Source organism: Carlito syrichta, unplaced genomic scaffold (genome assembly GCF_000164805.1).
Source record: "Carlito syrichta isolate Samal-C Ts95f unplaced genomic scaffold, Tarsius_syrichta-2.0.1 Scaffold305657, whole genome shotgun sequence".
NCBI classification, from domain to species: Eukaryota; Metazoa; Chordata; class Mammalia; order Primates; family Tarsiidae; genus Carlito; species Carlito syrichta.
In genome coordinates this window covers 187,254-211,672 of record NW_007249753.1, presented here as the reverse complement: position 1 = coordinate 211,672, position 24,419 = coordinate 187,254, and the positions used below count along the sequence as shown (strand labels likewise).

Here is a 24,419-nt window from a genome sequence, read left to right as displayed (position 1 = left end):
GAGTCTTTTGAAAGTAAGTGAAAGTGGAGACCAAGCCTGAAGACCCCTGAGCAGAAAAAACCAGTCAGATCTCACAAGTGACCCCCATCTTCTTTGCAACGATAAACAAAACTTAACTTGATTTATTTCTTATAAATGCGCATTAAGAGATAGTAGAACTTAAGCTCAACCAATGAGAATACGCCAACAGGTTTATAAATAACTAGGGTCTTTCCAACAGAATACACCAAATAAGGGAACCAAATAACCGTAACCAATTTAAATTTTTTTCTTTACTTGTTCTGTAAAGGCCTCTTCTTGCATCTTCCCCGTGGAGCTCCTGAACCTCTTCATGTCCGGAGCTGCCTGACTCATGAATTGGTGTTTGTTTAACTAAGTTCTTTATTATTTTATTGTGCCTAAGTTTACTTTTGACGGTCCCATCTAGGAGTAAAAATGTGGCACAGGTGAGTAGGGGGAGCATGCATAGCCAAGGGAGTTCACCTGGGTTGGACCCCCACACACCAAAGGAACGGATGACACAGCTACTGGACATCAGAAATCGGTCCTTCTGATTCTTAGCCCTGGGGACTAAGTGAAGGGGGTGTGGTCTTGGGCCAAGTGCTGGGTCATTTCCACTGGAGCTGGGTGGCTGCAGAGGCAAGATACGGTTGCACAGGAGGAAAATGAGGGGCATGCCTGTGTGCTGACTGGAGGCAGAGCCAGGGGAGGAAGGGGCTCTTCAGATGAGGTGGGTGAGGGGAAGCACTGGGGTGGCCTTAGGAAGCATGGATGAGGGACTAGGAATCTAGAGGGAGCTGGTGGTGAGTAGAGATGACAGGAGGAGAGGCAGAGAGAAGGATAGAGATGGGAGATGTGTGGACAGGGGAGAGGAGAGGCAGCTCATGTGTGTGTGTGTGTGTGTGTGTGTGTGTGTGTGTGTGTGTGTGTGTGTGAAAGAGCGAGCGACTGTGTGCATGGGTGTATGTGTGTGAATTACAGAGAGAAAGAGACTCTGTATGTGAGTGTGTGTGTATGTGTTCACGTGCACCCACATGTGAGAGCACAGGAACCCCTCCCTGAAGCCAAGCTGTATGCTCTGAGACTTCTAATTTGCATCTTTTTTCTCCTGTGACAAAAGTGAGATTGCAAGTGGGCCTGGAAGAGGTTATTTGCAACGGTGAGCACAAGTGACTCTTCTGAGCGGCCAGGAACCCGGGAGAGAGAAAGAGGCAGAAACAGATGAATGCATTGCAATGAATGAATGAGTGAGAGTTTGTAAGAACCTTCTTATGCTTGTGCGTATGTGAAAAACGAGGGTCCAAGATGCCCTTCCTCAGCCTCTATCTCTGGGTCTCTGAGCCTAGAGAATTCCAGGAAAGTCTGTTCCTGAGGTTCCAGAAACCTCAGCCCAGCCCCCTAGCTGAAACCCCTGCCTCAGATGAGCAGACTCTCTTATGGACCAGATTCTGGGGGGAGGCGGGGTAGGGCAGAGAGCCCTCTGCCTCTGTGAACCTCCCTGGGCTTGGGGCCCCAGACTGGGTGGAGCAGCCACACCTGCTTGAAGTTCTGAGGAAAAGGGCGGAAACAGCTGTCAGCGCTGCCCTTGTGATAGGCTCCATGGGCCCCTGCGGTCTGCTGGGGCAGTGGGTCCCCACACTGCCTCACTTCCCTAAATGGGCAACTTCGCTTTTAGAACCCCAGGTCCCTGGCAGACCCAGGTGGCACATCCTGTGTGGGCCTGGGCCCCAACCTTGGATCCCTGGGGTGCCCTGGCCTGGTGCTGAGCCTGAGACTTTCCCAACTGGATGGAGCTATGGTCCCCATGTTCCTGCTTCTGCCGCTGTGGCTCCAAGGCTGCGTCTCAGGTGAGAGGAGGAGGGGGCTGGCTTGAGGGGGTGTGTAGGCAGGAGCTCTGGGCCTTTTCCTCTACCTCCCTCCCTGCTTTTCTTGCCCAGTTGTCTTGTTTAATGTCTTGTGGTTGAGAGGGGAGGCGGTTGAGGCTGACTTAGTAACTCTTTTTCAGAGACCAGAAAGAATGTTCCTTCCTAACATCTGGCCCCAGACAAAGCTAACCCAGGCCTCCTAAACGAAGATAAAGCTCTGGACCCTCTCTGCACTGACCCCTTTATCAGCTAGGCTTCCTCAGGCCTCAAAGCAGGAACACTCAATTTCCTCACACAAACTTCAGAGCTTGGCCTCTGCCGGGAACTCCTGTTCGGTTCTGACAAGAGGCATTGCATCATGTACCCACTTCGGACACACTTTTTTCTCTGCTTGCTAATGCCACATTCTGTCCCTGCTTCTGTCCTGGAGGAACCAACCCCTGAAGGCCTTTCCCATCACACAGCGACCAGTGCTTTTTAGGGGGCCTCACCCGATCCCGCCCCTTCGCTACCATGGCAACGAAGTTACCGCTTCCTGTTCAGTTCTGGGCGTGGTGGGGGTTGGCAAATTCCACTCCCCACCACCTGTGAGAGACGTAGAAAAGGGAGGCAGATGTGAACAGAGTAACTAGGAGACTCATTCCAAGGTCACCCCAGCTCTGCCTCTCTGCCACAGCAGAAGAGCAGTCTCTCTTGTGCTAAGAAGTCCTGGGCTCGTCCACCAAATAGTGGAGTTGGGTCATTCTTTTAGGTTTGTAAGGGAGAAAGGAATGCTCAGAGAGGGTGTTGCCTTACTCAGAGCCTCAGCTACACGGGCTGCTGGGTGGGCACTGGGGTAGATGTCTTGACTTTTGGGGCCCTGACTATCACAGCTCTGGACTCCACTGGGAAAGTCTGTAAGACCTGAATGTGAGGAAAGGAAGCATGTATTGAGCACCTACTGTGTGCAAGGCACTGTCCTGGGGAATAATTCTCACAACGACCCTGGAGGAGAGTGCAGTTAATCCTACTTGGCAGAAAAAGAAATAGATGTTAGGTGACCTGATCGCACAAGAAAGTGGTAGATACAGGGTTTTAACTCTTATTTAGTTTGACATCAAGATGTGTGGTCTCTATTCTGTCCTCCTGTGGATAAACTGTTTATGTGTGTGTTACTGGAAGGCTCTGGAGTGAAATTATCAGAGGAGTAAGTGCTGAGCTTAAGGTGAGCAGAGGACTGGAGGGACCTCATGGCAGCTGTATCCCTCTTTCTGTCCCTGAGTCACCCTCCTTCACCAGTTCTGCGCTCTGTCCACCAGACTGGATCATGAAGGGCACAGACCACATCTTACACCTGAGCACAGACTACAAGATATTGTAGGTGAAAAGGGAATGAATGATTGTAGCAACCTTTGGTTCAACTTTGGTTCAACTCCACTGGGAATTTATATGTACGTTTGGGCAGGCTTGATGATGGATTTCACGTAACTAGAATATTTTAAAGTTAAATACCACCTAGAATGAGCTGAGACAGCTTGCTATTTAAGAGATGACGACAGTGAGCCTGTTTGTGAAATAAATAACAGCTCACCATTTTTTCAAATATTGGGGTTTCTTATTCACTCTACTTGAAAGATAGAGAAACAGATGTTAGGTGACCTGATCACACAAGAAAGTGGTAGAAACAAGATTTTAACTCAAGAAGTACTCTTAAGAAAATAAAACATTGTGATGTATTTGTGCTCTGAAATTCCAGAACTTAATGACTTGTGTTTGTGTCCATACATCTGCCTCATTGAGGGCAGGACCTGGGTCTTACCACAAGACTGGGAATCCCTGAAGACAGAGCTTATCTCTGTTCCATCAGACTAGAACATACTGTGAAGAAAGTGACTGTGTCTCTTGGATCTTTGAGGACTGTGTTTCTTCCACTACACTGGGGGCTCCCTGAGGGCCATCCCTACCTCCCCCATCAGACTGAAAGCTCTCTGAGGGAGGGCCCTGTGTTCCCCCATCATGCTGGGTGCTAGCTGTTTGCAGGGTCTGCGTATCCCCCCATCACCCTGGGGGAGCTCCCTGAGGGTCGGGAGTGTTTCCCCCTCAAACCGTGAGTTCCATGGCAGCAGGATGAGCTTCACCTCCTCTCTCTTCACCATGATCTTCAACTCCTGAGATGTCTCCTTCCCCCTGTCTCGGCCGACCTTGCTCAACAACCCCTGTCTCCTCAGGTCGCCCTGCTGAGAACGTATACACCAAAGTGAGGCTTCCTGAAGGGCAGACTCTGTCTGTGCAGTGCTCCTACAAGGGCTACAAAAACCGCGTGGAGGGCAAGGTTTGGTGCAAAATCAGGAAGAAGAGGTGTGAACCTGGGTTCACCAGAGTCTGGACAGAGGGGCCCCGCTACTTGCTGCAGGACGATACCCAGGCCAAGGTGATCAACATCACTATGATGGCCCTCCAGCGCCAGGACTCGGGCCGATACTGGTGCATGCGCAACACCTCTGGGACCCTCTACCCCTTGATGGGCTTCCTGCTGGAAGTATCTCCAGGTGAGTGGGCTGCGGGGGCACTGGACTGGGTGGGGATATCCTCCTGCCCCACACTCCACTAACATCAGATATAGTCAGTGTAATCATCCATCTACGGTCATGTTGTACTGCAGTGTTTTCAAAGTGCTTTACAGCATTATTATGACAGCAAAGTGTCTTCCTGGCGTAATTGTCACCATTTCACTGATGCAGAAAATGAGACCTGAAGGCCCTATGTGGCTTGAGCTTGTCCAGGGTCCCAGAGGTAGTAGGAGGCAGAGATGAGATTTGAACTCAGGATGGTCTGTGCTGTGTTTTGTTCTGTCATCACTTCAACATACATTCATGAGTCCCTAGTGTGTTCTGGGCACTAAATAAGGCTCTGAAGATGCTGCGGTGAGCACAAACAGACAAATTCCTGCCTCATGGGAGATGATAGGCAACCACACATCATCCAAACAAAGGATTGTGGGTACCAAGAAATGCTCTTAAGAAAATCAAACACTGTGATGACCTTGGATGTACTTCAGTGATGCAGGAGCCACAGTCATATCAAGGATTAGAGAACACTTTTCTGAACAGATGACATCAAGTACCCTAAATGGAGAGTGCTCTCTAGCCCTGCTGAAATCTGAGTGCTCTGAAGAAAACCCTATGGGGAGACCTGCGTATGCCTGTAATAGGAAGGCCTATGTGGTGGCTTCCATATTGCGTGTAGGGCAGTGACTAGGGAGGTAGGAGTCATCAGCGGCCCTGAAGCCACTGAGAAGGAGTTTGGACTGATGTAAGTACAAGAGGAAACTATTGGAGAGCGCAGAGAAGTTTGTTGTGGCTTGTTTTTTAAGAATAAGGTGGTGGCCAGGCTTGGTGTCTCAGCCTGTAATCCCAGCAATTTGGGAGGCCGAGGTGAGTGGATTGCCAGAGCCCAAGGGTTCAAGACCAGCCCGGGCAACTTGGTGAGACCTCATCTCTACAGTGAATAAAAAATTAGCTGGATATGGCAGCATGTGCCTATAACTCCAGCTACTTGGAAAGCTGAGGCAGAAGGATTGCTGGAGCCTAGCAGGTCGACACTAGGGTGACTGTGAGTGTGCCACTGCACTCCAACCTGTGCGATGGAGTGAGACTCCAACTGAAAAAAAGAAAAAACAAAACAGAATAAGGTAGCTGCTTGTTGAGGATAGATTGCAGAAGGTAGGTGCCTGGTCAGAGAGACCATTGTGGGCATCTGGCTGGAAAGGACAGTGGCTTGGAGTATGATATAGGCACCCGTGGTGGAAAGAAGTGGCTCAAATCTGTTTTTCAGACTCTGCCCTCTTTCTATGTATTGGAGGTAGGTTGGGATTTGCTCAAGTATGAGGTGAGCCATAGGAGGAATTAAGGATGACTCCAAGTTTTTGTATTTCATCACTGGGTGGATGCTAGTACTGTTTGCCGGGTAGGGTAAATCTGAAAGAGCAGAAAATTTGGAGTAGAACAACCAAGAGCTGGATTTTGTCATGTTAAGTTTAAGATAACTCTTAGAACCCCAAGTGGAAAGATGAAGACAGCAGTTGATATATCGGCCTGGCGCTGAAGTAAGAGGTCAGAGCTGGGATATGTATAAAGGAGCTCTATAAAGATGGTGTTTAAAATCCAGGGACTGGGCAACCCCCTCAAGTCCCCTCCGTTCTGGGAGCTTTTCTGTCCTCTCAATAAATATTGCTTTCAAAAATGTCCAGGGAATTAGAGAAATCTAAAGAGACAGAAAGTAGGTTAATGGCTGCTTAGGGCTGGGGGAAGGAAAAGGGTGATATCTAAACAGCAAAATGTTTCTTTTGGAGGTGAAGATGTTCTACAGTTGACTATGGTGATGGTTACACAACTTTGTAAATGTACTAAAAAAAACCCATTAAATAGGTGTAATGTATGGAATGTGATTTATATCTCAACAAAGTTTTTTTTTAATCAAGAGGATCTAAAAGCTCTCTTGAGTGTAGGAGAGGGAGAGAGAGAGAGAGAGAGACACCAAGAATCTGGCTGTAATGTCCTCTCACATTTATAAGATGGGGAAGCCAAAGGAGTCAGCAAAGAAACCTGAAAAAAAAAAGCAGCCAATTATTATAAAATTTACCATCCACCCTTCCTTTTTCCCTGACTCAACTGCATCCCCATCTTCTGTTGGGTCCAAACCAGGGAAAACACTATCTCTAAAATGTGAAGCCACGTCTCATTCTCCTCCTCCTCAGGGAAAGAGATGGAATCATTAAAGTCTGAATTTTATTTTCTCTCATCATTTCTCCCAATCGTACTGTGTCAGATCTCACTTTCTACTTCTTAAGGACAATTTGTGGAGACTCCAGCTTTGCAGAACTTTTCAGTTATTAAGAAATAAAAAATCCTAAGTCCATTTACAATCTCTAATCTTCTAGAAACATAGGGTTTTCCACTGCCTCCTGGAGACCAAGGCACTTGAAGTGGGGAAGAGGAGATGCTTGCTGCCTCATTCCCCCTCCTTCATCTTGGGATATGGGAAAGGCTCTTCTCGGTTACCTCCTCCTGGTCCCCCTCCCACATCCCTTAGGGTATCGATGCAGGAATGAGGGAGAAGGAAATAACTGTGTGACATAACTGACTGTTGTAAGAGCCCCCTGTCTGTCAAATATCACTCCTTCTCTGCCAACCCTTTGAGATCCTCTCTGAGGTGAGTGGGCAAATGCTCTCCCAGGGGACTGATGTGTGAGTTCTCTGAAGAGTTCTTTGGGAGTGTGCCCACAGCTCAGTATAACAATGTGGGAGATCTGGCTCCAGGTAAGCCTCTTCCTCTATCCCCATCCTCACCAATGTTGCCTGTTCTGGGTCTCTTTGCCCAGAAAAATGACTCAGCTGTCTTCCTTGGTGACCAGTTGGCTCTCAGGGTTGGATCCTTTCCATGTCCAAGAATGGGATGCCCATTCTCTCTCTCCAATGTCCTCATTCCCCACTGAGACAGAAGCAACACTCGCTGCTGGATTGATGCCTCTTAACTCCTACACCTTCCCTCTCATTCATCATCCACACTCATGGCTTCTTCTGGAAAATGGAGTGGAAAAGGGCTGGGTTGATGGATGAGGGTAACAGGACTGGTCCAGATTTCTCTTAGCGATCTCCCAAGGAAGGTGTTTGATCCCAACTCTTTGCACCTGTCTTTGAAATTTGGGTCCTTTGATGCCTCCTTGTCCTCCTCTCTGGGTGGACCCTAATTGCCAATTATGAAGCATCTGGTAAAGTCCCTGTTTAATAGTGTACTATAGAAATCTCTTAGGCCTACAGGAATGAGGAGGGGCTGGAAAGTGAGGAGCAAGATGGGGATGGGGAGGGGGTGTCTTCTGGGAACAGGTGGACTGATGTGGGAAGCTAAAGAAACCGTGAAAGCCTCTCCTTTCTTTGCTAAGCCTACTTCTTCCTAATATCACCTTCTGGACAAACACACACCCAGTCACCCAGCAGAGCAGAATTCTAGGCCCCTGGTCAAGGAGGAGATAAAAGGACAAGCCTCTGGCCTGGTGTCTGGACAACTGTGTGGGTTTCCAAGATCTGCTTCCAGCACTGAGGCCCCAAGTCAGTCTAACCTTCCTCCTCTGGTCTTTCAGCCCCCGCAACTAAAAGGAACACTCCTCCCCCACAATTGACTGACGTCCTTAAGAGCAGACATCTCACAACAGTCCAAGCCTATACCTCAGGCCCTCAGGCCCCTCTCAACTCTGATGTGATGGTGTTCACCCCTGGATTCCTCACCTTGGCCAAACACTTGCCCTCTGCCAGACCGACCTCTATGACAGGCTACAGCTTCACCAGTTCTAGCACCTCCCTGGGATCCCAGACAGTGACTGCGTCTCCCAGCAGTGCCAGAGCCTCCTCTGCTGGCCCAGAACTCATCTCCACCAAGTCTGGGCACCTCAGCACCAGATCGCCCACCATGACAACGTGCCACAATGGAAGATCTGTCCACAACAAATTACCCTCCATCAGGTACCTGTGGGGCCTGGAGTTGAAGGACATTGTATCAGATGTGGCACCAGCTCGTGGTGCCTGAACAGACTTCGAGGTGCAAACCTTCTCTTTTTGCTCCCCGGGAACTCAGTGGGTTCTGTTTCTGAATGGGAGGCGGAAGACTGGAAGTGACATAAACAATGGCAGGGGGGGATGAGGGTGAGGGGAGATGAGGGTCAGGGAGGATCAGGGTCAGGGGATGTGGGTTGGGGGGATGAAGGTCTGGGAGAGAGGAGGGATACGGGAGGAGGGTTGGGGGAGGAGGGTTGGTGAAGCTGAGGGTCAGGGAGAATGAGCCTCAGGGAGGACGGGAGGGTCAGGGGAGGTGAGGGTGGGGGAATGAGGGCTGGGGGATGAGGGTCAGGGACATATGGGTCAGAAGGGAGGAAGGTTGGGAAGATGAGGGTCAGGGGAAGGCGGTTTGGGGTGATGAGGGTTGGGGGATGAGGGTCGGGGCAGTGGGGGTCAGGTCAGAGGAGAGGAGGGCCAGGGGAGATGAGGGTTGGGAGAATGAGGGTCAGGAGAGAGTGAGAGCCAGAGGTGAGGGTTGTGGGGGATGAGGGTCAGAGAACAAATGGGCTACCCGAGGAGTCTGTGGATGGAGGGCAGAGGGTCAGGTCAGGGCAAGCATGGAGCTTGGGAGATAGGAAGTGGGAAGCGGGGGATGCTTTCATGCGTGTTCCCCTAAGGAAGCAGACTCTGAGACAAGGATCTGCACCTTATGTGGACACCAGGAAAAGGGCAGGGGAGGGGAGGTAACCAGTAAAGAATGCTTCATCCAGCTAGGTACTGCTGTGTGGAAGAAGAGCCTAATCCCACTGGGGAGACTCTGGGATCCAGTGTCCAATGCATATCTGAAGAGCCAGGGAGTCGGGCAGTTACACACCAGCTCCTGTTGCTTGTGGAGAGCAGGCTGTCTGTCATGTGTGGCATAGAAGGCTCCTGTGGCAAGAGAAAGTTCTCAGCCCCTTCTCCCAAAAGGAGGTGCTGATGACCTGTGTACACAGAGATGACAAAGAGATACAGGCAGGGCCCTACAGCATCTGCTGCAGAGGACAAGGTGGGGAGGATGCATCCTCAGTCACCTTGGGGAGAGCAAGAATCTCCATCTCTTCCATCCCAAACAAGAATCTCTTCGAATCCTCGTCCTCACTGATGAGCAGATTTGGGGGCTCTTAGAGAAGAGGCACCAGTGGAAAGATGTTCCCCTCCACCTGGGATGCTCCCCTCTCCCCAGAACTCTGGGTGCCTCACTTGCTTCTCCTATAGCTGAGTCCCCAGGGAATTGAGGACATCTGCCCTGGGAGAGGCATACTCTAGGGTTTCTGTGACTGGAGTTGTCCCTTGGTCCAACACCTCCTGTGCAGTGTGCAGAAAAGCATGGGTCAGGGTGGGGGGCCTTAGTGCTTACCTCCTTCTGCTCTGTCCCTTCTCCCCAGGCACCAGGACCTTTACCCCACTGTGCTTGTGGTGGTGCTGACCGTCCTCCCAGTGCCTGTGATGCTGATCGTAGTCTATGGGTTTTGGAAGAAGAAACATATGGGAAGTGAGTAGAGCCCACCTCCCAGCTTCTGGAGGGCAGAGCTCTGGGCAATTGCCCTAAGGGCTGTGACACTGAGTCTCCAGGCGGTGTGTCCCTCGACCTGTGTCCAGTCAAGAGGACTGTGAGGCACCCAGCAAGGGAGGAGGGACAGCCCAGCACAACCCTGCCTGGTGGGAACCAGGGGTTGGGCCACAAAGGGACTGGGGCTGGTCCAGGAGCACCAGGGCACCCTGAGCAGGGCATGGCCCTTCCTTATCTCTCCCTGTTCCTTGTAGGCTACAGCATATGCAGCAATCCTGCTAGACCCTGGAGGGACCCACCTAGAAGACCAGAGCCCCCGTGGAAGCCCTCTTGGTCCGAAGCCACTTAACCATGGGGTGGGGAGCTTCTTCCAGAGGGGCCCCAGGAGGCTGGAGGAGGGGTGAAGATCAGGGCAGTATGGATTGGACGAAGCTGGAAGACTTGTGCAGGGCTGGACTCACTTGGCCCTCCCAGAACCAGAGGCAGCCATCCACCGTGTTGGGACCAGCAGCCCTGCAGCTCAGTGTTCTCCAAGATGGCCAGCAATCTGGGGAAAGACCCAGAGCAGAGGGCATCAGGCAGGAAGTCCTGGGGGAAAGTGTCCAAGAGGTTTCTGGAGCCTCAGACCCTGGGGCCCTGGGTGGATAGCAGAAAAACCCCAAGAGTGCTGTTTACAGACAGAAAACCTCAGCCCCTGCTGCTGCGGGACCCCTGACTATCAAGCTGAGCTGGCCTCTCCCCAACTGGGACCACTGTGTCCTCAGCATTCCCCCAAGCTTTCCTATGTGCTTAGGAAGAAACAGTTGGGCTCACAAGCTCCAGAGGCTGCTGATGTCCTGATGTCCTTCCTGGAGGGGAAGAAACAGTGCCCAAGAGCTGGGGACCCACAAGGAGTCAGCAGCAGGGGATCCCAGAGCTGTCCAAGGCTCCCCTTGTTGGGCCATGTGTCCTCTGATGGGGCCTCTGAATGCCCACTGCCCTGACCACTGCTGCTCGTCCCTCCTTTACTGAGAGCCTGCAGGGCCCACGCTGTCACTGCTGCCACCTGCTGGCTGGCTTCTCCTGGAACACCTCAGACAGGGCGACTAAGAGCCCCTGGGCTACAGGGTCAGCCTCTTTCCAGATTGTGGTGCAGCAGCTGAACTCGAGGCTTTTTGCCCCAGTTTCTTACCCAATCTTCAGGTCTGAGTTCTCTGAGGGGACAGAGGGCCCAGTGGCCTCCAGCGAGTCCACGCTCTGGGGTGGCTGAAACCCTGGCTGTGTATGGAAGGTGCTTACCCCACAGACACTGGCGGAGAGACCATGGCTCAGAGGAAGGGTGGAGTACCCTGTTCCCTGCCCCCCAGGGACTCACTGTCACCTGGGGAGAGAAGTCTCACTTGTGATACAGTAAAGACAACAACTTGGAGCAGACCGCAGCCTTCAGGACTGGCCCAGGGAAGGGGGCAGGGAGAATGGAGCCCAGGTAATCTCTGACCAGGGGTCTAGTGGCCCAAAGAATCTCAGACTTGGCTTTACTGCTCAGACCACTGACCTGGTGTCCAGCAGTGAAAGGTAGAGAATGCAGCCTGGATTCCTCTCCCAGAGAGGGATGTCTACCAGCCTGGAGTGACTGGAATAGCACCTGAGGATAAGTGCACTCCTAGCCCTGGGTCAGGGACCTCCCATTGGAAAAGCAAACATCAAGGTCAGGAAAGTGTCACAGCCATGGGTTTGGAGGGCAGGTCGTGGGGGCCAATTCAGGATGGATGTGGAAGGGACAGAGGTAATTCTGGGGGACAGCAGGGCGAAGGTACTTCTTCCCTACGTCCAGGAAAGGGCAGTAGAGGAACAAATCGGGTTGAGGAACTGACAGCTCTGGTCTCAGGCAGGCGCGTGCACACACACACACACACACACACACACACACACACACACTCTGATGTCCATCTCTGGCCAGCAAGCAGCTTGCAAAGAGCTGTTCCACCTACCACTAAGGTATGGCCACCACCCTGGTGCATAATTTGGAGGGGACACAACTTACCTGGGGCAAATAGCCCCCAAGAGTTTGCCTCTCCTCTACGTGTGGTCCTGAGCCAACACCACTGACAGCCCTGCCTGCCTGAAAGCCAGACACCCTGGGGGAGGAGCACTGGGGAAGGAGTCAGGAATAGGAACCAGGATGCCACTCTGTCACTATGGGACCCTCAGCAAGTCACTAACCCCATCTGGGCCTCATTTTTCCTCTCTTGTGAAAGGGGAAAATAATTCCTACCTCTCAAGATTGTTTGCAGGACAAAAAGAAATAACACAAACATTGTACAACAAATAAATGCCTCATCATTGTTGTTGCATGAGTTTTTCTCCAATTCTAGTACAATTTCTCCCATTACATGTACAACCTTAGGATCCTGTTGCTTTGTTTTGTCCTTTCTCTCCCCAAGTCTCCTCCTTACATGGATGTCAGGAGCCCCACGACAGCAGCCCTTTTGTTGAGGTCCTCTTGTGAGGAGGGGAGGACACAGGGTGGGCTCATCTCTGTGTGACCCTGGAAAGTCACTCTCTCTCCTCTGATCCTGTTTTTTCATCTGGAAAAGGAAGTTGGAGATGAGCTCCAAAGCCCTTTTGATATCACCTCCTGGGACAATGGCATGTGCAAAGCAGCTGCATGCACGCGGCTCAGCATTGAGTGAGGTAGGGCATGTAGGGAAAGAATGGGAGCCAATCTGCTCACAGCCTCCAAGGGAAAGAAGACACGGCATGGCGGGGTACAGCCAGACCTTAGCACAAGTTCAGATGCCACAGTGCAGAAGGGAGGAGGTCCTCAAGCCCTTCAGGTTTGGGGGCACTGGAGATGCAGGCTCTGGCCAGTGGGGCAGGCTTCATGGAGGAGCTGGGAGGCCGGCTTCCTGTGGGAGGTTCCAACTTCCTGTGGGAGCTCCCAGGCCATGGCAGCTGGGAGCTGTGGGGAGGCTCGACTGGAAGGGACTGTGGAGGGTTGGAAAGGGACTTGATCAGGCACCAGGCAGTGGTTGCTGGACCCAAGCAGAGGCTTTTAGCTGTGTCCTGGTAGCTGTGAGGGTGACCAACTATATCTGTTTGCTCAGATGAGGAGTTCCTAGAACTGAATGAGCCAGCTCGAGATGCTCATTCTAGGAGGCTGCTCCCATGTGAACTCCATGGTAAGGACATGGGGTACTAAGGAGCTAGAGACCCTCATCCCATGCCTTGCCTCCCCAGCTTCTCCTAGGCATTTCCCTCAACACCCCAGCCTCTCATTTCCTGCCTTCTGTCTTACCCTTCTTCCCGTCAGAGAGGTGCAGGGTAGGATAGTCGGGGTAGGGGGCTGGTATTGGACAGGCAGCTCACTCCAGTGGGTGGAACAAAGTTTCCTGAGCACCAGGCTCTGGGGACGGAACACACCTGTGACAGGCTTACCATAGTGACCAAAGGAAAGAACAAATAAGTAAACCTAGCCCCCACTGAATGTACCCACTTCCTTGTGGAGCACGCCAAGCAAGCATTAGGCTTTGGCTGCAAGATGTGCTTTCCACTCAGGATCAAACTGAGTAGGGGGATGCTGCTGGCTCCTCCCTCAGCACTGATGGTCTTCCTGCTCCTGCTGGGAGTAATGAAGGCAGAAAGCCCTTCCTTGGAGGCTTCCTCAGCTACAGAGAGCCCCTTGCCAAGGTCAGATTCCTCAGGAAACCCCAACTCCTCCCGAGTGGTTAACAAGTCCTAAAGGGCTATCCTACCTTCAGAACTTCTCCCGAGATGGCCTGCGCTTCCTTATGATCTCTATTGCAGCTTGATCTCTCCTTCTGTCCCTTCTTCTTGCTCTTCTCTTTTAAGGACGTTGGTCCCCAGAGCCCTTTAAATCTCAGGTGCTAATCTGCACCTCAGTCTGTTCCTGGGAACCTAAACTGCAATACTCCATTTTTACAGGTTTTTTTCCCCCTTTGCTGTTTATTTATTAACTGCCAACAGCTTGTGACAATTTTCTGTGGCTCATCTAATGAAAATTATTTTTAAAATATGCTTGATTAGTATGGTCTTGTTACTATTACTGATAGCAAGCTTGGCTACTCATACCTTGTAAGCCAGAAGAAACAAGCATGAGATGTAGTGACAGGAAGGTGATTTTATTACAAAAGTCAACAAGTGGAGAAATGGCCAAGTTCATGCCTCAAATTAAAAAAAAAAAATTAGGCTGTTTGAAAAACATTTTAATTTTTTCAAAGGGAAAAAATGGAATGAGGAGTATCTTGGAGTGACATAGAGAGCTAGCCTCTCCTCAATGATTATCTTAAATTGTTGTTCACCTGGAGAGCCCGCAGGTACCATCCTGACTGTGGCCTGGTTGTAGGTTAATAGCATTAAGGTCACCTCAAAGAAATGGAGAGTTCTGTGGTGGGATCTTCATGTTCCATGCTTCCAGAGGAATAGCCTCTGGAATTTCTTAAGCAAGTACACAATTAGCTTAGAAAGGAAAAAAATCTTTAAAGTGTAGGCTAAGAGAGAAAAGGCTTAAAACCATTTCTCAAAAGCTAACATGGAAATTCTCAGTTACAGTCTCTCATAAAATGTGGAGTGATTATGGCAGCTGGGACCTGGGGAAGGAGACAATCTAGGGGTGGTTACTCCCCTTTTCCCTCCCCCTTCTTCTCCCTCCTCCTGTCCCTCTCTCTCCCCTTGCCCTCCCCCATCTTTGCTTCTTCCCACCTTTGCCTGAGACTTCCCCCACCCTTCCTGGAAATGAATCTCCTTTCTGCTCTTTTCCTTCCATCCCCATGAAACTTCCCAGTTCTCCGGTAGGCCTGGGCATGAAGTCTCCGATCCCTGGGGGTCAGAGGGGCTTCGGTTCAGTTCAGACTTCCAAAGGGCCCCCGAACTCTGTCATTCACCTTTGGCCAGTGCTTTACTTGTATGAGGAAGAGAAACTTCAGTCTGGGGAGGAAGTGGTAGGACGGAGGATTGAGAAAGTAGAAAATAACTTTGTTTCACCATAGTTCCCTCCTGGACTTTCTCACCACTCTCTGCCTCCAATCCTACTGAGAGGGAGGTAGTCTGACAAGGTGGAAGTGGCTGGGCCCAGGGAGCCCGGCAGAAGCTATAGTGTCCCTTGGAGCCCTGGTCCAGTCCCAGGGCTGAGGCTTTTTCAGGTCCAGATCTACAGTCTAGTGCTAGAGGGGCCTATATAAGCCAAGACCTCCATCCTCCTCAGGCCTCTGGCTTCCTCAAGGAGGCATTTGCCCTCCACAGCAATTCATCCTGCACAGTCTGGGGAGAGTAAGGCTGAGTCTCCTAGCTCTGGTTTCCTCTTCCTTTCCTGCTGTTCCCATTTTCCTCCTCCTGTTCCAGCTCAAGAGGACCCATGGCCTGGGAGGTTACACACCAGCTACTGCCCGTCCTGCTGGCACTCCTGGCCTCAGGTGAGGGACAGGGAAGAAGGGCCAAGGGAAGGGACAGTGTGAGAGAGGGGAAGGTGGTGGGTAGATGAGGGGGGCCTGAAGGGGGCCGTGTGGAGGGGAGGGTAGGGAGCAGGGTGGTGCTGTGGCCAGAGGTGGGCTCTGGAACACATCCCGAGTAGAGGTACAAAGAGGGGTGTTCTCTGAGGAGGGAGGCCCCCGTCTCCCAGCCCTGAGGTGGCACTTGGGGGGCTCCTGACCTGAGGGTTTCTTCTCAGGTTCATGGGCACAGAACATCCGTAGTCTGGAGGGTGAGACAATCTCTGTGAAATGCAAGTACAGTGTCTACCAACGTTCACAAGTGAAATGTTGGTGCAAGAGAACATCAGCCAATACGTGTGTCATCATAGTGGACAGTCGCAGGTCAGCGGCTAGGGAGTCTCGATACTCCATCCAGGATGATCGCAACTCTCTCATCTTCACTGTCACCATGACTGACCTCAGGGTAGAGGACTCCGGGTTCTATTGGTGTGGAATTCTTCGATCTTCTGTGATCACCATTCTGAAAACCATCCATCTGGTGGTATCTCGAGGTGAGTTGTTTTCCCTTCTTATCTGCGGATTTCAGGCTTCCTGATTCATGAGGTGTTAGACCTGGAGAGGACCCTACAAATCCTGTCCATCCACCCTCTCATAGCTGAAAACTGGGGCATGGGGAAGAAAAGCCCCCAGTCCCAGGTCACTCGCAGCTGAAGATCAGAACCTACCTCAGAACACAGAGCTGCTGACTTCTGGTTGTCTCTTCCTTCAGCCACACATGTATTTTTCTCAACATTTTTGCTGCTTTGAGCAGGACTCCTCCATTTGTTTGGAATTCCTTTAAAGCTTCCCATGTTTGAGCACAGCTGGTTTAATGTTGCATTCCTGGACATCCCTACTTGACCCTAACCTCCAGCTTCCTCTCAAAGGTTTGTGCTCAAGATGGATCACAAAGTGATGGGGTGGGGGTGGAGACATGTGGACAGACAGGAGAGTCATTCTACATGAGACTGAGAAGTGAGACTGGGAGGTGTAGCAGCCAAGGGCTCAGGAGCTCTGGGTCCTCTTCTTGGACCTTCCCCTAACAATTGAAAGTCCTTAAGCTTAAAAATGGGATGTCTGCAGTTGCCACTGATCCTGAAGTCCCTGAGTATTCCTCCTGAAAACTGTAGGGTTGCAAAGTGCCCTGCATTTTTCTGTGATGTTCAGACCCCCTCCCTGCTGCTGAACCTGCCCAGACATTTGGTCAAATGGGCTCCTGGAGGATGTTGAGCTGCTGCTCCATCCCTACTGCCTACTGCCCAGGGTTTGGCTCACTGTAGGGCACAGGGCTAGGCTAGGCTCTGGAAGAAGCACAGCCTAGCCAGAAAGACCGATGTGAATGAAGGGTCATGGCTCAGGGTGGTAGGTGGCATAAGAGAAGCAGGTTGGATGAAGTCACAAGGAAGGGAAGAGTCACCAGAGAAGGCCAGGGCTATATCCCCTCACACCAGGAGGACTCCACAGAAGAGGAGACACCATCTGGGCCTCACTGAATGAGGAGGAGACAAGAAGGTGTAGGGGAGGCATTAGAGCCTGAAAGGGCATGATTGAGTACAACAATAAAAACAGAAGAGACTGGAGAATATCTCCAGTATGTATGTGACAATGTAGTTATCTCATCAAAATCCACTTGAGGGTTGGGCACGGTGGGACGAGCCTGTAATCCCAGCACGTTGGGAGGCAGAGATGAGAGGACTGCCTAAGCTCATGGGTTAAAGACCAGTCTGGGCAAATAGTGAGACCTAGTCTCTACAATAAATAAAATAATTAACTGGGCATGGTAGCACGTGCCTATAGTTCCAGCTACTTGGAAAGCTGAGGTGGAAGGATCGCCTGAGTCCAGTAGGTTGAAGCTGCGGTAGCCATGGGCATGCCATTGCACTCCAGCCTGGGCGACAGAGTGAGACTCCACCTAAAAAAAAAAGCCATTTGCACTGTGGCACTTCACTGTGAGAGAAACCCAACAGAATTCTATTTGCTTGCAGGGCATGTGGTCTCAGCGTCCTTAACATTCTTACTTGGTCCAGGGCCAGGAGCGGACTCCTCCCACCCAGGGCTGGGGGCTAAAAGTGGGAAATCCTGAAGTGTGGGTGAACAGACAGGTGCCCCCCTCACTATCCTCTCTCACAGATTCAAGAATATACACCACCAGTAGCACCAGGAGGACAACAACCACAGCCTCTGCCACCAGCCCACTCATTGCCAGGTACCACTGCCCCCAGCCCTGTCCTCTCAGTCTTCCTTTTCCTCCTATCCTCAGACAACTGTGCCAAATGCCCCCAACACTGACACAGATACCCAGGTCTCAGGTTAAGGAACAGGGTCAGACAGTCACTCTAGGCTACTTCACCTGAGCTTCAGTTTTCTCATTTGCAAAATGGGGCTGATAACATTCCCACCTTACATCAGGGTTTCTAATTCTCAGCACTATTGATATTGGAGAAAGTTAATTCTTTGTTGTAGGGGCCTGTCCTGACATGATACGATGTTTACCAGCATCCCTGGCCTTTGCTCAATAAATGCCAGTATCACACACCTCCCTCTGACCACCCAGATGTGACAACCAAAATTATCCCTAGGCATTCCCAGGTGTGCCACACCACCCCAATTTGGAACTACGGTCTTACAGGGTTGTTGTCAGGATTAAAGGAAAGCCTGAATGCAAAGGGCTTAGGCCAGTGCCAGGTACCTGACCAGGTCTGCTTCTTTTACCTTTGCCTACTCTCCAGCCCTTCTCTGTCTGTAAGAGCAAGGGAGCTATCCCAGAGCCACAGTGCATCTAGGGAAAGGGCATACTCTGTTGTTACTACAACCCATTGGTCTGCTTTCCCCTCTACCCCTGCTTGCTGGTTTCCACACCCCAGTTACTGGGACTGGTGGTGTTTTTCTGCCCCTGCCCTCCTCTTCCCTCTCCACTCACCATCACTGCTCATGAAGAAAACTGGGCTCTTGCAGAACACGACTCTTTGCTTTAAGAGATTAAACCAGAAGCCAAGGGATGCTATCATCTGTGTGAGAAAGGTCCCTGAACTTCCTCCTCTCCCAGTTTGACCCTTGACCCCAGATACCTTCCCTAAAAGCCTGCTATGGGGTAAGAGTCTACCTTTGTGTTCTACCTTTGACTTAAGACAGGAACTATTAAAATGTGTGCGTCATCAAGCAGAGGGATTTATCAATTACACAAGTATACCCTGAGAGCTCACTGCATCTCACAGAGAAGGCATGCAGTTAAGGAGGGGAGAGAAGAATGTTTAAGGGGACTGGGCATGGTGGTTCACACCTGTGATCACAGTGCTTTGGGAGGCTGAGGTGGGAGGATCGCTTGAGTCCTGCAGTTTGAGACCAGCGTGGGTAACAAAGAGAGACCTTGTCTTTACAAAAACCAAAATGTTAGCTGAGTGTGGTGGCATGTGCCGGTAGTCCCAGCTACTTGGGAGGCTGAGGTAGAAGGGTTACCTCCAGAAGGTCAAGGCTGTGGTGAGCTGTAGTGGTGCCACTGCACTCCAGCCTGGGTGACAGAGTGAGATCCCAACTCAAAAAAACCCAAAACAAACAAACAAACAAACAAAAAAGTAAGTTAAAAAAACCAGTTAGAGTGGCTCATGCCTGCACTTTGGGAGGCAGAGGCAAAATTGCCTGAGCTCAAGGGTTTGAGACAAGCCCGAGCAACTTGGCGAGACCTTGTCTTTACAATTAAAAACTTAGCCAGGTGTGGTGGTGTGTGCTTGTCGTTCCAGCTACTTGGCAGGCTGAGGCAGAAGGAGCGCCTAAGTACAGCAGGTAGAGACTGTGGTGGCCAGGAATGTGCCATTGCACTCCAACCTGGATGAGACAGTGAGACTCTGACTGAAAAAAACAAAACAAATCAAAAATCCAGTTAAGGGAAGGTACTGGAAAAGGTGAGCGTAGATCCTGAAACAGGGGCCTAGAAGGAAAGTCAAGAAATAGCAGTTGCAAAAGAGGAAAAAAATGAAGACTCAAGACAGCACCGACATTTCTGTTCTATAGACAGGGAAACCAGCCTAGAGACAGAATGGCCTGCCCTAGACTGTATGACCTATGGGGCAGAGTCCTTGACTATATGGGGACCTCAGGGAGGCTGGAAGATGGGAAGAGCTTGTGGTGACAACAGGCATGGGGAGGAATGGTATTCCAGGCAGGAGATTGGGCTGGGCTCTGACTTTGCTAACTGGGCTGGTCCTTATTCCAAAGCGCCCCAGAAAAGTCCATTGTTCTGGGTGTGGTGGTGGTCGTGGTCATACTGCTGATGATTCTGGGGTTCGCTCTCCTCATCGTCCTGTACCTCTGGAAAATGCGAAGAAGACGCGGGAAAGGTGAGCCCCTGTCGCTGGCTTGAGCAGACCACCGAGTGCTTAGTCATTTATAAGGTAGTCTAAGAGCCATGAGATCAAGGCTTGTTACATTCATTTTACCAGTGGGGAAACTAAGGCCCAAGAGGTGAAATGGCTAAGATCCCCCTGGGAACCTCACATGGCTCTCCTCCCTTTTGCCAGAGTGGCAGGTGGGGAGGCCCCGGGGGGTAGAACAGTTGTCTTCTGAGGCTTGAGGTCAGCTCACCCAAAGCCAATTCAACTCAGCACCAATTTGCCTAAAACTAGGTATGCTAGTATCCATTGGGACCATGTATTTTTACCGTCTTTTGGGTTAAGGCTTTTTAACACATTTATGTAAAGACCTTTCTGGTTAATGGTATTGCTTCTTAATTGTTGCTATCATTTTTACGTTTTGCTTTTTTAAAAGCACTTCAAGGACTTCTTAATTTTCAAAATTTTAAGTTTTTAGCGTTAATCACATGTGAAATCTATGGTAGATTATCAGATTAGTTCCTTTTGATGAATCCTACCTCCTTTCTTGCTGTTTTCTTTTTGGTTGGTTGGCACATAGATATTGTATGCATATTAAAGATACTCTAAAGGTGAATCTGTTGACAAGATTGAAATGTGTGAGTGGGTCAGAGTTATACTTGGTTTTAATTTTTTAAGCTTTACAAACCTAAAGGGAGGAGTGGATTATAAAATTTTATATACATATTTTTCAAACTGTATAAAATAATTTTAGCAGGTCACAATAACATTTTTATAAAACAAAATAGAAGAGAAAAATATCAAAATGCTTTTCACATTTTTGGTTAAATTTTTATTTCAGGAGTGTGTGTGTGTTTGTGTGTTATAGTAGATAAATTGTGTATCACACTGGAGTTCCTGGTTCAAAAAATTTAAGAGACATTACTGCATATAACTTCATCAGCAAATAGACTATTTATAAGTTTGATGTTTAAATTTGGAATTTTCAGTGACCTGCACTTGACAATTAAGTGTGTGGGCTTTATGCAAATTAACCATAGACAGTTAGTTTGTTTTGCTTCTTAGCATCCCTGGGCATTTGAGCTCAGGCAGGAACATGTCCCCTGATCCAGCCCTGGTCTCTTTCCTGTAAGTGTCCCTTCTAACCAGCCAGGACCCCAATGCTCCCTGTCTTATTTCCATGGGACTTGGGTAGAAAGAAGTCCCTCCCCTGACCTTGACTGTCTTTTTCACAGGTGAGGCTGAATCTCATAAGATCTCTGATGATGTTTCAGTCCAGAAGGAGGGGACAACTGTGAGTAGGAATGACCCTTCCCTGGGACAGAGAACCTCAATTTTTAAGCATATCTTGATCGTTGTTCTTCTTTTTTTCCAACTTCTTAGTCTACACTTATTCAGTTTCTATTTACTCCAAACCTTGACTCACACTGGTGACTGCTTAGTTCTCTACTTACTTGTGGCCTGTCTATGTGTTTCCTCTCTCCATATTTCCCAATCCAAATATCTTATAGAGAGAGAAAGAGAGAAGTTGGTGGACCCAGCTTTTGTCTTTGACCCCGTGGGAGACAGCTTTCCATGTCTCATGGATCATGAGCCAGTCTGTGGATTGGCTGCCATTGGTCCAGTCAGTTGCGGGGAAGGGTGTTACATGGCAGACAACATGTTTCCCTAAGCCTCTCTCTCTGCAGGGTGTAGGGACCGGGCAGTTTCCCTTGGGTGGGTCTGTCCTGTCTAAACTTGGAATCATAGAATCGCAGGATTGGGAGGATCTGAAGTCATCTGGACCAATCCTCTGTGTCATGTAGTATCAACTCCACAAATAACATCTCTACCAAGTGCTCTTCCAGCTCACTATTACTCAAACTTGAGTGTGCAAGAAAGCCACTTGGAGTGCTTTTTAAAGCAGAGTTTCCTGGGCTTCACCACAGACAATTTGCTTGAATAGATCTGGACTATTCTATATAGACTTCCCTAGCCTATTCTTTTTTTTTTTTTTTTGAGTTGGAATCTCACTCTGTCGCCCAGACTGAAGTGCAGTGGCCGCTCCCAGCCACCGCAGCCTCAACCTGCTGGGCTCCGGCGATCCTTCCGCCTCAGCCTTCCAAGTAGCCGGAATTACAGGCATGCGCTACCACGCCCGGCTGATTTTTTGATTTATTGTAGAGATGAGGTCTCGCTGCCCAGGTGGGTCTCGAACCCTCAGGCTCAGGCAATCCACTCACCTCAGCCTCCCAAAGGCGCGGGATTACAGGCTGAGCCACGGAACCCAGCTCCCTAGCCTATTCTTAAGCATGTTTCATGATGGCAACCTTGTTGCCTTCAGAAGCAACTTTTTCCAGTCATTCATTCCCAGAGGCTCTGCAGAATCAGTACCTTGTTCCATATCTTATCCTTGTTCCTGCCCTCCATCCAGCTCTGGGTACCCAGAGGGTCTCTGACTACTCCAGCTGTGATCCATACAATGGGCATCTGTCTTCTTTGATTTCCAGGCCTCCACTCAGCAGATTGTCACTGATGAAGACACTGAGACCATCAGCTATGCCTCCCTTATCCACCTAAACCACTCCGGCCTGGAAGACTCCATCTATGTCAACACCCACTTCAACCTGAAGCCCACGCCTGACCCTTTTCTGTCTGTGGAATATGCCAGCATCACAAGAAATAGATCTCAGCCCTCCAAGACGGCTTCTGCAGAGGGGAAGTCTGGGAACTGAAGGCAGAATTCACTAAGCAGTGAGCCTATATCCGATGCTCATATGGTACAGAGCCACTCTTCCTGCAATGGGCGACTTCTGTGTGCAAAGACAGCTATCAACTAACAGGGGCCCAGCCCGTACTGTAAGGGAGGGGAGGAAGGGGAAACAAAGCAAAGCTAAGTCCGTGTCAACCCAGAGGGCAGAAGCTGTGAGCCTGAGGACTATGATGCAATCTTGGAGGATTTCTGGACACCTGCCCTTCCCTCTCCCTCTCCCTAAAGAGAGTCCAACTAGATAGGGGGTTGGGATCCAGTACCTCTGAGTAACCCAATTCTCACCTCTCTCTGTGACCATCACTTTATCTAGACAGGGGCTGTGCAATTCTGACAGATTGTGTAAGTTCCTCTGTCAGTTCCTCTTTCCTTGCGAGCCCCTTTCCTTAACGCTCTGCTCAGGACCTGTAAGCCAGGCTGTGAAATTCTGCCCTCCTCTCAGCTCCCAGCCCAGCTCCCTCCTCTCCTTCCTGGCCTCCTGATTCAAAATCCCTTCCACTCGTGGAATTCTTATGACTCTGCCAGGAGGAATGCTGGGATGCTGGTAGCGCCACCGTTCAGGAGTCTCCCTGGCCCTAGCCCTTGCCCTTGCCAGGAGGGCTGTGGCAAGGAAGCCTCTCTCCCCACAGCTATCCACACAGCGCCATCAGAACTGATTTGGGCTCCTCTGCCTTCCACTCTGCTGACTGCATCTTAGGCAAACAGAATGGGCTGGGGCTGACTCCTGCGTAGGCTAAGTGTGTTCCAAAGGGTCCTTCCGGAGATAAGGTTCCTTTTTTTGTGTGCCCTAAGAAGAGACTTTGAACTCTGGGAACTCCAGCCCAAGTGGGTGGAAGAGTGACGTCCTACATTATGGGGAAGATTGCTTGGAATTGCAGATTCATCATGTCTCAACAATGACCTTAAGAGTCACTGATTCCAATAGCCAATGGATGCCAGAATCCTCTCTACAATCCTCAGTGGAGCCACACAGTCGCTGCTTACATCTTCAGAGGATAGGGAGCTCACTGTATTCTGCTGGTTAGCTGGTTTGGGAACACTTTTGTGAAACAGGACCATCACAATGAGATGGCAGCTTTGCCCACAGGATGGGACCAAGGTCAAGCTGCATCCAGTTCAGAAAGGGAGTGAGGGGTTGGAGAGAAGGTGGGATGGCCAGTCTACAAGGATGAGGTTTTCCTCTATAAGGAAGGTGGGTAAGCTCCTGCCCTTATGACTTTGACATCTCAACTGCCGTCGTCCACCTTCCAGGGTCCCAGTGCCAAGGATGTGGTTCTGCCTCCAGCCTGTGGCTCTATGTGGACACAAGACTTGCAGACCAGTGGGGCCAGGCACTCAGACTGAAGGAGGTGCAGGGAAAGAACAGAATGCTCTGGTTACAGAGCCAGGTGCCCTGGCTTCTGAGAGCTCCTCCCAGCCCTGCCTGCCTGTGTCCTGGGCAAATCCTGCACCATGACTTTCTATCCGACCTGGTCGTGCTTTGGGAAGGTCACTGGTATTGACCTGTGGCCTCACTTAACCTCTGGTCTGTCATGATTCCAGGCTTGTGACAGCACCTCTGCTGTTGTCTATACTTTAGATTATGTACCCCTGGGGGAGCCCATCTTCACCATGAGACCCCCAACTTGGGTTTCCTGACTGCATTTGATCTGGTTGCAATACCAGGAGCCATCCTGGCAGTCGGATCCCTCACTAACTGTCAAAACCCCCCAAATTTAACCAGACTAGAGCCTCTAGTGTTATGATTCATCTGGGTTTATTAGACAGGCATTTATGGGATGCCTGCTGACGGCTAGGCACTGTTCACAGAGCTGCGGATACAGAGATTAATTCTAGTAAGCCAGCATTTATGGAGTATTTGTTATGTGTCAGATTTCTATTCATGGATGAAGGGCTCAAATATCCCTATAAGGTAAATATTTTTCTTCAT

The 24,419-nt window shown here is 50.2% G+C and overlaps 1 protein-coding gene across 1 annotated transcript; it reads left to right on the top strand.

The window, feature by feature from the left end:
* The first annotated feature begins 1,599 nt into the window (after positions 1 to 1,599).
* TREML2 (triggering receptor expressed on myeloid cells like 2) lies at positions 1,600 to 22,454 on the top strand. The gene is made up of 12 exons (XM_021714482.1): positions 1,600 to 1,847; positions 4,073 to 4,393; positions 7,984 to 8,362; positions 9,823 to 9,929; positions 10,202 to 10,259; positions 12,411 to 12,431; positions 15,288 to 15,358; positions 15,613 to 15,927; positions 17,546 to 17,621; positions 19,628 to 19,749; positions 20,976 to 21,034; positions 22,230 to 22,454. The coding sequence occupies exons 1-12, from the start codon at positions 1,796 to 1,798 to the stop codon at positions 22,452 to 22,454; spliced, it is 1,806 nt and encodes a 601-aa protein (XP_021570157.1). The 5' UTR covers positions 1,600 to 1,795.
* Positions 22,455 to 24,419: the final 1,965 nt, after the last annotated feature.

Excerpts from the sequence above, each read along its gene's own strand:
- TREML2 (XM_021714482.1), top strand. The coding sequence starts at position 1,796 with ATGGTCCCCATGTTCCTGCTTCTGCCGCTGTGGCTCCAAGGCTGCGTC. Across the intron at positions 12,432-15,287 it reads CCTTTTGTTGAGGTCCTCTT|CTCAAGAGGACCCATGGCCT; the intron begins GTGAGGAGGGGA and ends CTCCTGTTCCAG. Across the intron at positions 15,928-17,545 it reads CCATCTGGTGGTATCTCGAG|ATTCAAGAATATACACCACC; the intron begins GTGAGTTGTTTT and ends CCTCTCTCACAG.